This window comes from Vanacampus margaritifer, chromosome 12, assembly GCF_051991255.1.
Source record: "Vanacampus margaritifer isolate UIUO_Vmar chromosome 12, RoL_Vmar_1.0, whole genome shotgun sequence".
NCBI classification, from domain to species: domain Eukaryota; kingdom Metazoa; phylum Chordata; class Actinopteri; order Syngnathiformes; family Syngnathidae; genus Vanacampus; species Vanacampus margaritifer.
The window spans coordinates 5885530-5899875 of record NC_135443.1 but is presented as its reverse complement, the minus strand read 5'-3'; the positions used below and the strand labels follow the sequence as shown (position 1 = coordinate 5899875).

Genomic DNA, 14346 nt, shown 5'->3' with positions numbered 1-14346 from the left:
GCAAATCGGCCATTCTTAAAAGTGACTTTTCTTGCCTGTACAAAATTTGTGCGTGCATCAATGTTATTATTACAGTTAACTTATTTGTTCCCCAAAACGTATAAATACGTTCTATTTGAAATGTTTTAAGTGTCCCAAAGACGTATTTATACGTTTTTTTAAATGCTAGACCTGGCAAAATCTGTCAAAATCCAGGAAAACAGCCTGGAGTGAAGGGGGTTGCTTCAGCGAAAATGGCTGGGAGTGAATGAGTTAATAAAAAGTAACAAAATATGACTACAATTGAGAAAACATTTTTGATACAAGAATTTTACATCCTCAACTAAAATTCTAATAGCAAAAATGTCCTTTGTTTTCATCTTTGTCGATTAATTTAACTCTTTGACTGCCAAAAACGTTAAATAACGTTTAGTAAAATTCTATGGAGGAGTGCCAAAGACGTTAAAAGACGTTTGTTTCAAAACAGAGGTGAAACTAACCATTTTCTATTGTTGATTACTGAAAAACGGAATAAGGTAGAAACAAACTTTTTTTTCTGATGAAAGATGAGAGTCCAATCTTTCATTTGGTAGTATGTGTGTTTCCATAGTCCAAACACATACTTTTCTATGGACCTTGAAAGATCAGTCAAAATGCTTAAAATCGGCTGGCACTGGGGACAACCCGTTTCTGAAAACGTCTGGCAGTCAAAGAGTTAATAATTTTAAATATAAATGGACTGCTTTTTATATAGCATTGAGCAAATCGGGGTTCAGTGACTTCGACATGGTCACCAGGGGTGAGGATCGAACCCACAACCTCATGAATGTGAGACGACCGCTTTACCACTGAGCCATACCGCTCCTGTATGTATGTATTTTAGTGTTACTTTATTCGGCCGCGCAAAAAACACAACTTTTTCAAAAACAACAACTAATAAACCCACTCTAAAAACTAATTAAAGCATCAAAAAATATTATAATCATAGGTGAAGTATGCATTGGAATGTATTCCCTGTAATTACATTCTTAAGTCCTTTGTGAACGACAAAAGTTTCCCAAAGTCACTTAAGTCATAGCGGCACATTGTACCCGACGCCATTAAAAAAAAAAAAAAGTGTGCCGTTTAAAGCGATCACGGGGGCCCGGGGAACGGCGTGGGCATCGTGCTGGCGTTGAGAAGTCGGGAGCGTCTCGTGGCTGACACGTTGGCGGCGGAGCGCTAAGTGACCCTGACATGTCTCAGCGCGAGTAAAAGGTTGATCCTCTTAGGAGGCTCAGGAGGATTGTGAGGGAGGGGAAGACGAGAGAAAATAGACCGAGGTCGTTGGGACGGAGAAGAGGTGTGTACGCTGAGGTGGAAATTAAAAAAAAATAAAAAATACAAAAATAGCCGCCTCCCCCTTTTTTTTGCATCAGGGGAATAAAATGGGTAGTACTTGTACATACTTCAAGTGTTTTCCAAAAGTAAATTTCTTCAGGCTTCTAAATAGCTAAAAACGACCTTCCAGTCTTGCTGGTTTGGCCTCACTTCAAAAACATGTGAATGCCTATATTTATATTTTCAGTGTTGGTGTTGTGCTTACCTTCGATATATTGCTGGATCTGCTCGCCGAATGACCCAGAGGTTTTTCATTCTGAAAAAGGGGAGAGAGAAAAAAAAAACAGCCAATGACATCACAATTGTTATCATTCAGTCCTAACAGGAATGTGACAGAAAGAGAAACGTGTTGAAATCTAGCATGGTCAACAATGTTTAGCACATCAGCATCAAAGCTGGTCGGTGCTGGGTTCCTATCTTGGGTTCGAGTTTGCATGAAAGGATAGAATGGACGCAATAATAATGCACTGTGGTGTATAATAAAGTGTGCAAGCTAGAGCAGACCACTAATACGTTTCCATTAAACTCCCGGTTGGCATCTTGATTTTCCAGCTACGACGAGTCAAACTATCAGTAGCCGACAGTAGTCCGGCATTAAAACTGATTTTTCAGGCATCTGTTTTTGACTTTTGACTTTCACTTCTTACCAAGCATGGCATTAAAATTACAGCTCTTGAATAAACCTTTTCTGAAATATTTGGATCAATAAATGCAATTTTTTTTTCTTCTATCGTTTAATTTTAAACAAAATATAGAGTATTTGGTGCAGAAAAAATATGTAATATGTTGAGTATAAGTAAATACATAAATGTTAACACTTATGTTGTCCTTGGGGCTAATTAGTACCCACTGGCACTTCTTTGAAGTACAAATATTTTGCTAAGTAAATTTTTTTAGGTATCAGTGTCTCTTTCTGGCTTTAACCTTTTAGTCGTTACATTTGAAAAACAGGTAACAGGTATCTGTCAAAATGCACTTTTTTGAAATTTTTATTTACCTTCCGCAGATGCCAACAAAAATGTGCTTAACTCATTCACTCCCAGACATTTTCACTGAAGCAACCCCCTTCGCTCCCGGCTGTTTTACTGGATTCTGACTGATTTTGCAAGGCCCACAGAATATTGTGTGATATTGCTATAAAAAACACGGAACCTACCAAAAGAAACATTAAGAGTCTCTTCTTTCATCATTATTCACAAATCTGTTTTGAACTGTGGGGGAAACCGCTTTTTTGCAACACGGCCCTGGTTGATCTCTTATACTCTGCTGCCACCTGCTGGCCGTTTTTTTGTAATAACTACAATTGCGTCAAGCATTTTCTTCAGTTAAGAGGCTGCATCAAAGCCTTCTGTATGCTCTCGCATAAAAAACAAACAAAAAAAAAGGTATAAATACATTTTTGGGACACTGGTAACATTTCAAATAGAACGCATTAATATGTTTTTGGGAGCAAATGAGTTAAGATCTTTATTTAGGGGGAACTAAACTATGACAGCAGCAACATAGAGGAACATGACCCACTTACAAGAATTGTTTGTTGTTGATATGAAGGATTTGTGACGAATTAATTGTTTTGTACTAGCCTAAAAAAACACCATCATTCCAAAAATCGGTCTAATCTGAAAAAACACAAACTGGATATGTGCATTTTTTTTCTTTTGTTATCATTAGCTAATTTTATTTTTTTGGTTTTCAGGTTCAGTAGGCCTGCTGATTATCATAACTTAGGGCAAGTTAATAAATTAATAATTCTTAATTTACTTGAAGATGGGTTTTTTTTTTTCCCCCTCACAAAAAGTATTGTGTTTGTGCAGCAAGTACTTCTGCCACTTGTAGTACTCAGCGAGTGTAAGAGAACACTAGCTGAGCGCAGTCAAGTTGTGTTTTGGAGGCGGTAATGATCCTCGATTCCCCACTTAGACTCGCTGATGAAGAAGCGGCGTCGCTGCTGCTGCTGCTGCTGAGCCGCATGTAGCCTTGGCGTTAAAGAGCCTCGCGCGGCTCCTTAATGACAAGTCAATCGCGGTTACATAATGTGCAGCCAGTTCACACGGGCTTTCAGAGGGCTTTGCATACAAACAAATCTTCGCCAGCGCAAATCGGCTCTGCGGATTGCACGGCGGCGCGCTACATGTGAGTTTGCACTTGTTTTTTTTATAGACAACCGCAAATGGGGAGGCGTTTGTTGTACAATGCACTTTTTTTTTTAATCTAATCAGAAAAAAACATCTTTTTTTTTCTCTTTAGGGAAAAAGCAATCAATGGTTTGTCATTTTAGAAAATAATGATTATTTTATTACTAGTTTACTCTTATTGCTTCCACATAACTGACTGTAAATGCGTCAAAACACACTTTTTGAAGTAGTCTCGGTTAAAGTTTAATGTACAACTGACATATGAAACAAACAAAAAAATCAACACTGTAAAAAAACACACCAAAATGTTCAACTAAATCCGGTAATGTCATCAAATGAAAGCCTGCTAGCTTAATGCTAGCATATAATGCGGAACACAATAGATGTGCTAACAGATATTAGCATGTGCTAACAGATATTTACAACCCTTCAAACTGCTACTTTAACTAACAGTGTGGACAAATGGCCACCATCTTTGTTTGAATTTCCCCAAAAATTAATAAACAAAAAAAATTTTAAAATGTAATGAGCACTTCAAACACATCTAATCCACCAGAACAAATTGATAAAAAACAAAACAATTATATTCTATGGCCCACATTGATCTTCTCATTTGCACTATTAAAGTTAACGCCGTTTGAAAATGTTATGCTAATTTTGATGCAACAACCTCAGAATTTAAAACCGTACAAGCTTAGTGGTGGATATTTTTCACTGAAACTTGTCAGCCAATCGGAGAAGGCGTTCCCCCCCCAAACAAAGGGGCAAGGAGATGTATCGATGATGTCATGTCTCCAATATGAGGACATTTTTTCCCGATTTTCTAGAGGTTCCGCATTTTTTTTTGGTGTCTTTTGTGACACGCCCGTATCGTACCGTCCTCCACATGACTGGTACACGCAAACCTGCGTGTGATATTAATTTAAATCCCTTTTTTTTTTTTTTTAAACAAACATCCCTGTGCACACAACTAATCAAACAAAAACACTTGTGACTAAGGCTAAAGCCATCTTTCTCCAAACGAATCCAACGATTACATCAGAGTAAAAAGTTGCTGTCTGTAAAAAATAAAAAAAAAAAAAAAAGTGAGCCGTGTTTTTTTTTAAATTTTTTATTTACATTCCACTTAATTGGTCTGGAACATTGCGAGGTCAAGCCTTATAAGCCCGGCGGGATATCTCGGACTGTCTAAGCACTCTTCAACTGCAACGTGAAGCGAGCAACAGTGAGCTCATCCATGTGTCATCATTTGGATACGGCTCGAATATGCGATCCCATAAATGGAAAATTCACCTCTCAACGGGCTTTTTAATGGCCGCTCTCGGACCGTCGGCGCAAAAGCACAAGATGGGCAGTGAGGAACAAAACAAATTACCGATGGTTGTCCTTAATCCTGAGCTTTTGGACAAATACGTAGTAAAGCCCAGACGGAGTCTTTCTGAGAAGGCCCAAAAAAAAAAGTGACCTCCTGTAAACAACAGCAGGGATTAGACAAAAGATGAGGAGTCACGCGGATCAATCCGGTGTCGTCTAATGTGGAATAAAAACTAAAAATGGAGTGTGGGGTGTTTGCTTATTGAAAAATGCATGACTCGAGCAGACAAAGCCAAAAAAGTTCATCTCCACAGGGACAAAGGCTCAGCATTTTTCCATGAAAAAATTACCTCGAAAACCTTTGAGAGGAATATAGATTTCAAAGAAACGGCTGTTTATGTGCTTCACAGAACTCCTCAAATAGTCTGTGGCCGGATGTGTCATCCAATTAAAGGAGACATGTGGGATGATGCCATTTTTCCACACATCAAATAGTTGCCAGGTAGCTTGAAATCAATGATGAAAATACTACAAGGACGAAGAAGTATCAGCCTCTCCGAGTAACAGTTTGGCAAATAATGAACAATTCATAAAACAAGAGGTTTCAAGCGATTTAAGTTGAACTAAACATAAATCAAAGAATTATATACATATTTTACATAGTACGTATTGTATTTAAAACAACCACATAGCCTTTGCTCTAGGAAAACTCCACTTAGCTTAATGCTAAGCAAAAACACCAAACGCCATTAACTCATTCACTACCATTGACGGTTAAAAAAAAAAGTAAAAAAATCATTAACATTTTTCTATTAGTTGAACTTTTTTTTTCTTACTTTTGCTAACAAGAGTATGAAAACCTCGATTTTTTTTAAAATTTATTGCACATTTAAAACAGTAATCGTGAGTTAACTATTGAAGTCATGCGATTAATTACGATGAAAAATATGTAATCGACTGACGCCCCTAATTTTTAATAATCATCTCGTCAGGCGATTACAATTTTTAATTGTAATTAATTGCATGTAGTTAACTCCCGATTAATCACAAATTTTATATCTGTTCTAAATTTAAAATAAAGATTTTTTTTTCCTCTAGGTTTTCATACTCTTGTTAACAAAAGTGATTTTTTTTTTTTTTTAACTAATAGAAATAGTTGGATTTTTTACGTTTATAGCCATCAATGGCAGTGAATGAGTTCAAATGCTAACATTTAGCATTGATAGTTGCGGTTCTCGAAGCGACAAACACAAAAAAAACCACACAGTCTTTGCCCTATGAAAAGTCCGCTTATCTTAAGATCGGTTCAGGGTAACAAATGCCATGCTAATAAAAGTCGCCGCCTTAGTGCATCCATTCAGTCATTCATTTCCTGTACTGTGGTAAGCGGTTCCTATTCTGCGTCATGATCGGTGGAATCACAATCAAATAAAGGTCAGCAATGTGAGCCACAACACTAATCAACATGCAGTCAACTCAAATCAAATTTTCCCTGAAAAGAACGACGCTTATCAGAGATCAGTAAGGAGGAGCGTTTGGGGAGATTTCAATTGGAGGCAGAGTGGGACGTGAATCCTCTCTCTTCCCGTCATGTTGCTTTCTCAGTGAATTCATTATCTCATTTAGCTGCGTTCAAGAGAAGCTGTGTTGTCAAGAATGGACGTTCTTGTGTCCGCTTCAAGTCAATCAAAAAGCCACATCAGTTGGAGATGCTTGCCGTTGGTAATAGGCTCAAGCTCAACCTGTTAAACTAATAGAAATAGTTCAAATAAATTTTTGACGTCAGTGGCAGTGAATGAATAAAAAAAGAAAGAAGAAAAGATCAAAAATTTGGGGCGCCAGGCGATTAAAGTTTTTAATCGTAATTAATCGCATGACTTCACTAGTTAACTCGCGATTAATCACAAATTTCATATGTTCTAAATGTACAATAAAAAAAATTATAGGTTTTCATACTCTTTGTTAACAAAAGTGGGGAAAAAAATGTTAAACAAATAGAAATAGTTCAAATAAATTTTTGACGTCAATGGCAGTGAATGAATAAAAAAAGAAAGAAGAAAAGATTAAAAATTTGGGGCGCCAGGCGATTAAAGTTCTTAATCGTAATTAATCGCATGACTTCACTAGTTAACTCGCGATTAATCACAAATTTCATATGTTCTAAATGTACAATAAAAAAAATTATAGGTTTTCATACTCTTGTTAACAAAAGTGGGGAAAAAATGTTAAACTAATAGAAATAGTTCAAATAAATTTTTGACGTCAATGGCAGTGAATGAATAAAAAAAAGAAGAAAAGATTAAAAATTTGGGGCGCCAGGCGATTAAAGTTTTTAATCGTAATTAATCGCATGACTTCACTAGTTAACTCGCGATTAATCACAAATTTCATATCGGTTCTAAATGTACAATAAAAAAAAATTATAGGTTTTCATACTCTTGTTAACAAAAGTGAAAAAAAAAGTGTTAAACTGATAGAAATTAGTTAAAACAATTTTTGACGTTTATAGCCGTCAATGGCAGTGAATGAGTTAATGTCAAAATGTTCCTTGAAAATGCAGGGTTACCGTTTTCAAATGTAGGCACACTCATTCTGACAACTCGATCTATAAATAACCCGTCTTTTTGTCTCAATTGACAAAGTGAGATCAGTCATTGGACGATGCCGCTGGTGTACATATAAAGGCGAACAGAGGAAGACATTCGAGAAAACACCATATTGACTCGTTCCTCCCTCATTAGATGCCACGCCGAGGAATATCGAACATCCCAGACAAACAGTCTTGATGCTGTTTCCTGCACCCCCCCCCCCAACCCCCAACCCCCCCTTCGACAGTCTCTCTGAGATGAAAAGCAGAACGACTTGAGTGCGTCATGGCTGCAGGCCAGCAGAGCAGACGCACATGGCAAGTTTTATATATGCAGGTTAGCAGACATCAGATATCCGAGCGGGGCGAAGAGTCTGAGGCATTCGGAGAAAAAGACCATTTTTGGGAAAAAAGACACAACTGAGGCTGTCACAGGGAGTAAACGAAATTATCCGCGCACATCCAATTGTCAACCGCTGAGCCCCTTTGAACTCTTGTTGCTTTGTGATTCCTTCCAAGCTTTGTCTTCTTTTTTTTTTACCCTCAAATGGGGTTTCCTTGCCTAAAACTGCAGCACCAAACCATATTAAGTCTTACCGCATGTTGTGAACCGACGATTAGCATCACAGTAGGCTAACAAAGACTACCGGCGGTACCTTCGATGTACGTTTAGGTTGTGGGAAGCTTTGAGACTTATTCGTTCTGTTCATTCTACCTCTTGTCATTTTGTCTGCATTTCTTCCATATGATCATATTTACAGTGACATGAATTGTAATATGCTGCTAACAATTGTATACAATGAACCCCCCCCCCCCCGATTATCATTGAATTTGTTTCAGATCCACAACGCAATCAGAGAGGCCATAAAAGAACATTTGATAGTTTCACTCCTCCCACATGCCTTAAACATATTTAATATTTAAAAGACACTTTTCAGAAGTACTCCTTAGAGTCTGTTCTCTCTCGCAGCGAGGCGAAGCGTCCTTGCTTGCCGTGTGTCATTCCCACTTTACTGTAAAACTGACAAATCAAGCAATGGAATCACTAATGTCTATTTACTGGAAAACCAAAAATATTCAACCAAATCATATAATTTCATTTTACAGATAAGCTGAGTAGAGTAACAATTGCAGATCATTAAAAGCCTTCATTTTGAAAAATCGAATTGAAGAGTTTTTGAGGAAGTCCGGAAACCCTATAATGGACGCCTGCCTCCTTCCTCCCATCTTGGCTTGAGTAGCTAACTGTCCCCTAGCCAGCATATATGTGGAAATACTGTAATTACATCAGGACGTGGACAGCGTCCAGCCCTCTATCTTGGCTTCGGGCCGAACAAAGAGACGGTGACAGTATCTAATATGACAGCGCTAGCCTACGTCTCAATAAAGAGTCACGGGCCCTCCAATGACAATTAAACAAAGCTAGGAACTAATCCGGGACTCCCTCGCTGGCTCAAAAGTCGGCACCCTTGCGCGCGACATGGCTCATTATTTATGACTTTTGCCAAGAAGTCGAGCCACAAATACTCATTCCTGCACCATGTCTGTTAATTAGCGGCGTTATTAGTTTGTGCTCCCTCGCTACCCTGGTGATATAATCTCTCAATTACACGCTAGCAGAGAGAGAGAGAAAAGATGCTTACATAATGAAGCGGGGGGGGGGGGGGGGGGGGTTGGTCAGAGTCAACTGTTGACCGCATACAAGTGGTGTCAAGTCTTAAAATTCAATTTTAAAGAGGAGGATTCATATTCAAAACACGGAACAGGCGCTTAATAGCTCTGAGCACTTAGCGCTTGCTAAGAGCAGTATTAGCGCAAGTCCCTGCTGGGAACATTAAAACGCCTGCGAACATCTGAAACAAGCAATATGTTCTGTCAAATGATTTAGCAAAGTGATTCGCAAACTTTTTATACAAAGTGCCACCTCAAAAGATACTTATGCTTTCCAAGTTGAGCCATAAAGACCAAACATAATTTTTTATTTTTTTTTTTTTTAAAAAGCAGTAGCGTTAGCATGCTAATAAGCGTTCACCAAATGTGAGGCAGAGGCAGACCTGGCATTGCAAATGAGAATCTGTTACAAGGAATAAGAGTTAAACAAAATAAAATTCTTAAAAAGTATATTTATAGCGTAATTCACTGTAACGATGTACCGTTTGAACATTAGCGCTGCTATCAAACATAGGAAATGAAAAGAAAAACAGTGTAATCAAATGATTCACTTAAAATGTAGGGGAGAGTGAGGTCATTTGTGCCACCGCTGAAAACCATAGAAGAAGATGGTCATGTGACCACATATTTTTGAAGAGACATCAATTTCACTCATCCGGTAAAAAAGGGAGACACGAGGCTCGAGAGGTAAGCACATACATACTTTTGCACTCCCAAAGTAAAATTTCTATGATTAATGTTTTTTTAATGGGTGTGTTTGAACAACTATAGACAACTTTGAACAAAAAAACCCACAATAGTCAGTGAAATAACATGAAAGTGAAAGATGGAGGCGGAGTCTGGGTTATGTTGTGGGGCTGCTTACACAGCATTTGGCACAATGTATTTGGAGTCTCCGGGGATTTCTGAAAGCAAATGTGCTGGCCAGTGGTTCAAGATATCCTGTTGGCAAGTCTCACAGAACATTAAAAAAAAAAAAAAAAGATTTGGTTGCACTGGTTGTCTCCACACTGCTGTGCAATAAAATGTGCAGTTATGAGGACCATCATTCTTGTCCAGGCCAGTTGTGTTATCTTAAAAAAAAAATTTTTTTTCATTTTTATTTATTACTTTTGTCATTAGACCATTGTGGATTTTCTTCGATGCTTAAATTCAGTTGCAGCACAAAAACAAAGCAATGCCTGGTTTTCATTTATTAATTTTCAGTATTGGTTTTAATTTATTATTACTTTTATCGGTTTCAGGCAAATATAGAATTCATTATGTTTTTCTTTCTTTGACCAAAGAGTACCAACAACTTCGTTAATGTGAGTACAGTATGTCAACATCATTATATTTAGGACATCATTTATAGATTTATATTATTGTTTCCAGATGACAGTACAAAAAAAGCTGATTTAATTTAATGCTTGTTTGTTACTAAATAAATAAAAAAATAAATATATATATAAAAAGAGAACATTGAAAAAAATAATTGGATATTAAATGGCACTATTTTTTGAAAACCTTTGAACTAGGGCTTGATTTTTTTTTTGTAGTAAAAAATAATGCAATAAAAGTTGAGGCAAAGTCGATCAATTAATGACGTAAAAAACACACGATAAGTGATTAGTCAACTTCAAGCTTTCTATGTCGATGTGGAATAGTAACATCAATTAATTTAAAAAAATCCTTGCAAGCATAAAATGCATAGAAAATACTGTATGTAGGGTGGTGTTAAAATCATTACAAAATGATTGATTATGCTAAAGTAAAAACTGATTGATCATGATGCTGTCTTTCCCAGTCTCCATTTTCAACAGGTTTTAAGCTCTGCCATGACATGTGACTGACTTAATCTCCGCCTCCTCCCCAGCTGTGGATTTGACACAAAGCTGTGATTTGGTGCATCGGTCGACGATGCGATACGCTAAGCCGGGAGCCAAAATATAGTTTCAATCACATCGGCCAAGTTCATTTGGATTGGAGTGAACAGCAGCATACCATGTGAAGTAGATGTGATAGCTATTTATTGGATGCTCTTTTTTTCACATTAGAGTGCATTAAATTGGTCTGCTTTTATCTTAATGGAAAGAGCAAACTTATCATATACTTAGCCACTTATTGCGGCTCCGCTCCATTTATCGCAACAAAAGGTGGATTATATCCTCTTTGGAAGGGTCACTCAAAATTATACTATCATTTATTTTCTAAAGGATGACATTATCAGAAGAACTCATACCTACTCGCCCTGCTTTAATTGTTTTTTTCATTCCAAAATAGTAGAAGCTTTGAAATCCAAGCCTCATTGAACACATCAGCCAGGACACTAACAAAAACCAGCAATGACAAAAAACAAAGGCCCACTTTTTTTTCTTTTTTTTTTTTTTTTAGCATGGTGAGGATTATTGAAGAGAAGACTGAGAACTTGCTGCGGCAAAGTAGAGACTGTGTGCGTGGTATATTAAAACATGTGTTTCTTGTATTTTTTTGGGTAGAATATTGCTTGGAATCCCCGCCAAAAGTGGTAGCTAGGTAAGCTAACGTTAGCTAAAGACGACAACAACAACAATGGAGAACAACAAGTGTCTCCTGTGTTGGCTGTAATACAGACAGTCAAGACAACAGAGTACAATGCACAGCACCAGGGTAAGCAGACGTTAAGAATGTGTTTTGTCTTTTCGAATGCTAACAAACAATAGCAATGAATCGAAACAAGTTCTTCTTGTATTTGGCCATGGTAAGTATTACAGACATATTCCCACGCTAGCAAAATGGAGACTTTGGAATATAATAGTGCTAAGTCCAGAGCTAAAGCACGTCAACAAAGTAAGCTAACGTTAGCATTAGAAAACAACAAAAATGGAGTGGCGCAAAGATTTCCAGTATTTGGCTACAGTGAGGACAGAGATTTTGTTCCAGACCACCAATTACCTTTTTTTGTGTTTAGGTCAAAGCCCTAATATAAAAGTAGTGCTCTGGGACCATCTTGAGTCATCTTGGTGCCAAAGAACTATGTTGAAGTGAGGCCAAAGTTTCAATCAATGATCTCCTCTTTTTGACAACGGTCCAAGAAAACACTATAGTTTGTGGAGCAAATGGCTAAGCTAATGTTAGCATGTGTGTTTATTTTTGTCATTCCTTGCCACATACGGCTTAGAATCCCAGTTGAGCATCTGCTGGAAACATAACGGTTCAGTACCGCGCTGTGGAAAAGGGGCCCGAGACGGTACCCTGTGCACCCTTCATTCACCCCACCCTCGCATCATCCTGAACAAAGAGGGGGGGTGAGGGCGGCGAAAATGGGTCACGCTTCCACATCGAAGATGTGACAGATGCACAAACAAACAGGAAGTGGGTACCACAACAGTAAGATGATGGTGTTGATGCAGAACAAAAAAACACATTAGGCCGGGGCTGGAAACAAGAGGGCCTCACCATAGCAGCCCCCATTTTTATGACCACCTTCCTGTCTCTGACTACATGATTCTGATGATACACAAAAAGACCAGAGACAGCAAGCAACATACCTGAATCTTAATTTTCCAACAGGAATTCATGACTGGATCCTGAGGCGCACCTTCCTCTCTCAATGATGCAGACAAAGGTTCCTCAGGAGGGGGGTTGGTACGGGGCGGGGGTTTGTATGAGGGGGGGGTTACATGACCCCCTATGTAAATCCTCACCGAGACGCAGAGAGGACGAGAAGGAAAGCCTCAGTAAATACGGAAGTGGAGCTCGCGGCGACTGTGGCAGCTGTCACCGTGGCGACTGCAGATACGGCCCAAAAAAATAAAAAGACAGCAAAAAAGGAGAAAGAGACGGCTGCCCTACATTTTCTGCAAACACAGAAGCTGAGCTGCTGCTGCTGCTGCTGCTGCCGCTTGTCCAGGCTCGCTCTCAGCTGTGTACACACACACTCACTCAATCCGGTAGCGTAATCCCATTGGCCGAGCCGATTCTTCCTCCAGCTGATCTTGATGACATGGGGGAGGGGCATAGCGCTGTTGAATCATTCATGAGAAGGGAGGCGGTCTCCCTTAAATAGACTCCCTCTCTCTACTGCACACTGAGCTTAACCTTAAATTACCCCCTCACACACACACACACACACACACACACAGACTCCATCCCTCCATTTCACACTTGCGCCCACGTGCACCACCTGAATCTCTTAAGACCCTCCCAAAAAAATGAAAAGACAGTAAATCTGCAAAGAGCTTCCGTCCGCATCGACCAATCGGAGGCCACATCACTCCCCAGGCTGCGCCAATCGACAGCAGGCTTGCGGCACAGTGGATACTTTTCACACCCTTGCTCTCAAGCTGCATTCAAGGGCAAAAACACTGGCTGTGTTTGGTATCATTCGCTCTAAAAAAATCTCGATATATGGATTTTTATACAGTGGACTATATAGTTCACTAGATTTTTAGAAAGTGGGAGTGACTGTTGTAAAAAAAAAAAATGCACTGAGCTTTGCTAAGGCGCCTTTCTTAGTTCTACCTATAAATAAATAATTTTGTTGCAAAAAGCTTTATCAGTCTTGCGTTTGGTTTATAGATTGAGGTGTCACAAAAGCAGAATTTTTTTTTTTTTCATTTTACTTGGAGCTTGTTTTCGCTACTTTTTGGGAAATAAACGTGTTTTTGCTGAAACTAACCCATGTTGTACTGCCAATTACTCAAGAAAAAGTTTTTCTAGGGAAACTTAACTTTTTCTAGGGTAGGTCTGTGCATTAATATAATTTTGACACACTGGCCGTTAATATGAAGAATCTTCATTGAAGAACGTACTCAAGAATGTTTTCCCTAAGAACGCTATTCTCTGTAAAATGGAATGAGCTATGTACTTGTTAACTCCGCCGTATTTCCGAGATAGCAACACGAAATACATCCTGAGATATTTTCGTAGCTGAGCATTCACAAGTTCCAACCGATGACACTTTGGTTTAAGCTAGCTGACAAGAACACCCGCTACTGTTCCTTCAACTGACGTCTAAAAACATAAGCCATAACACCAAATTTAACACACCTGCTCTCTATTCACACCTCAAACCCTGTAACCTGACACTGGGTTTGGAAAATGGATAACTAGGCTCAATTTGGGCATTTTCACATAGGGGTGTGCTCACTTTTGTTGCCAGTAATTTAACTCTTTGACTGCCAGACATTTTCAGAAAAGGGATGCCGTGGGTGCCAGCTGATTTTAAGCATTTTGACTGATCTTTCAAGGTCCATAGAAAATGATGTGTTTGGACTATGGAAACACACATACTGCCAAAACAAGATTGGACTCTCATCT

General features: G+C 38.6%; 1 protein-coding gene across 4 annotated transcripts in view; it reads right to left on the bottom strand.

Moving 5' to 3' along the window:
• The window catches only part of marchf8 (membrane-associated ring finger (C3HC4) 8), a 64909-nt gene that overhangs the window by 18498 nt on the left and 32065 nt on the right, over window positions 1-14346 (bottom strand). For 3 of the 4 annotated variants that reach the window (XM_077581457.1, XM_077581458.1, XM_077581460.1), the window contains exon 3: window positions 1565-1615. In XM_077581457.1, coding sequence (XP_077437583.1) covers window positions 1565-1615 — 51 coding nt within the window. Of the gene's footprint in view, window positions 1-1564; window positions 1616-12575; window positions 13514-14346 lie in introns of those variants that run through there. The other variant, XM_077581459.1, reaches the window with a different exon arrangement.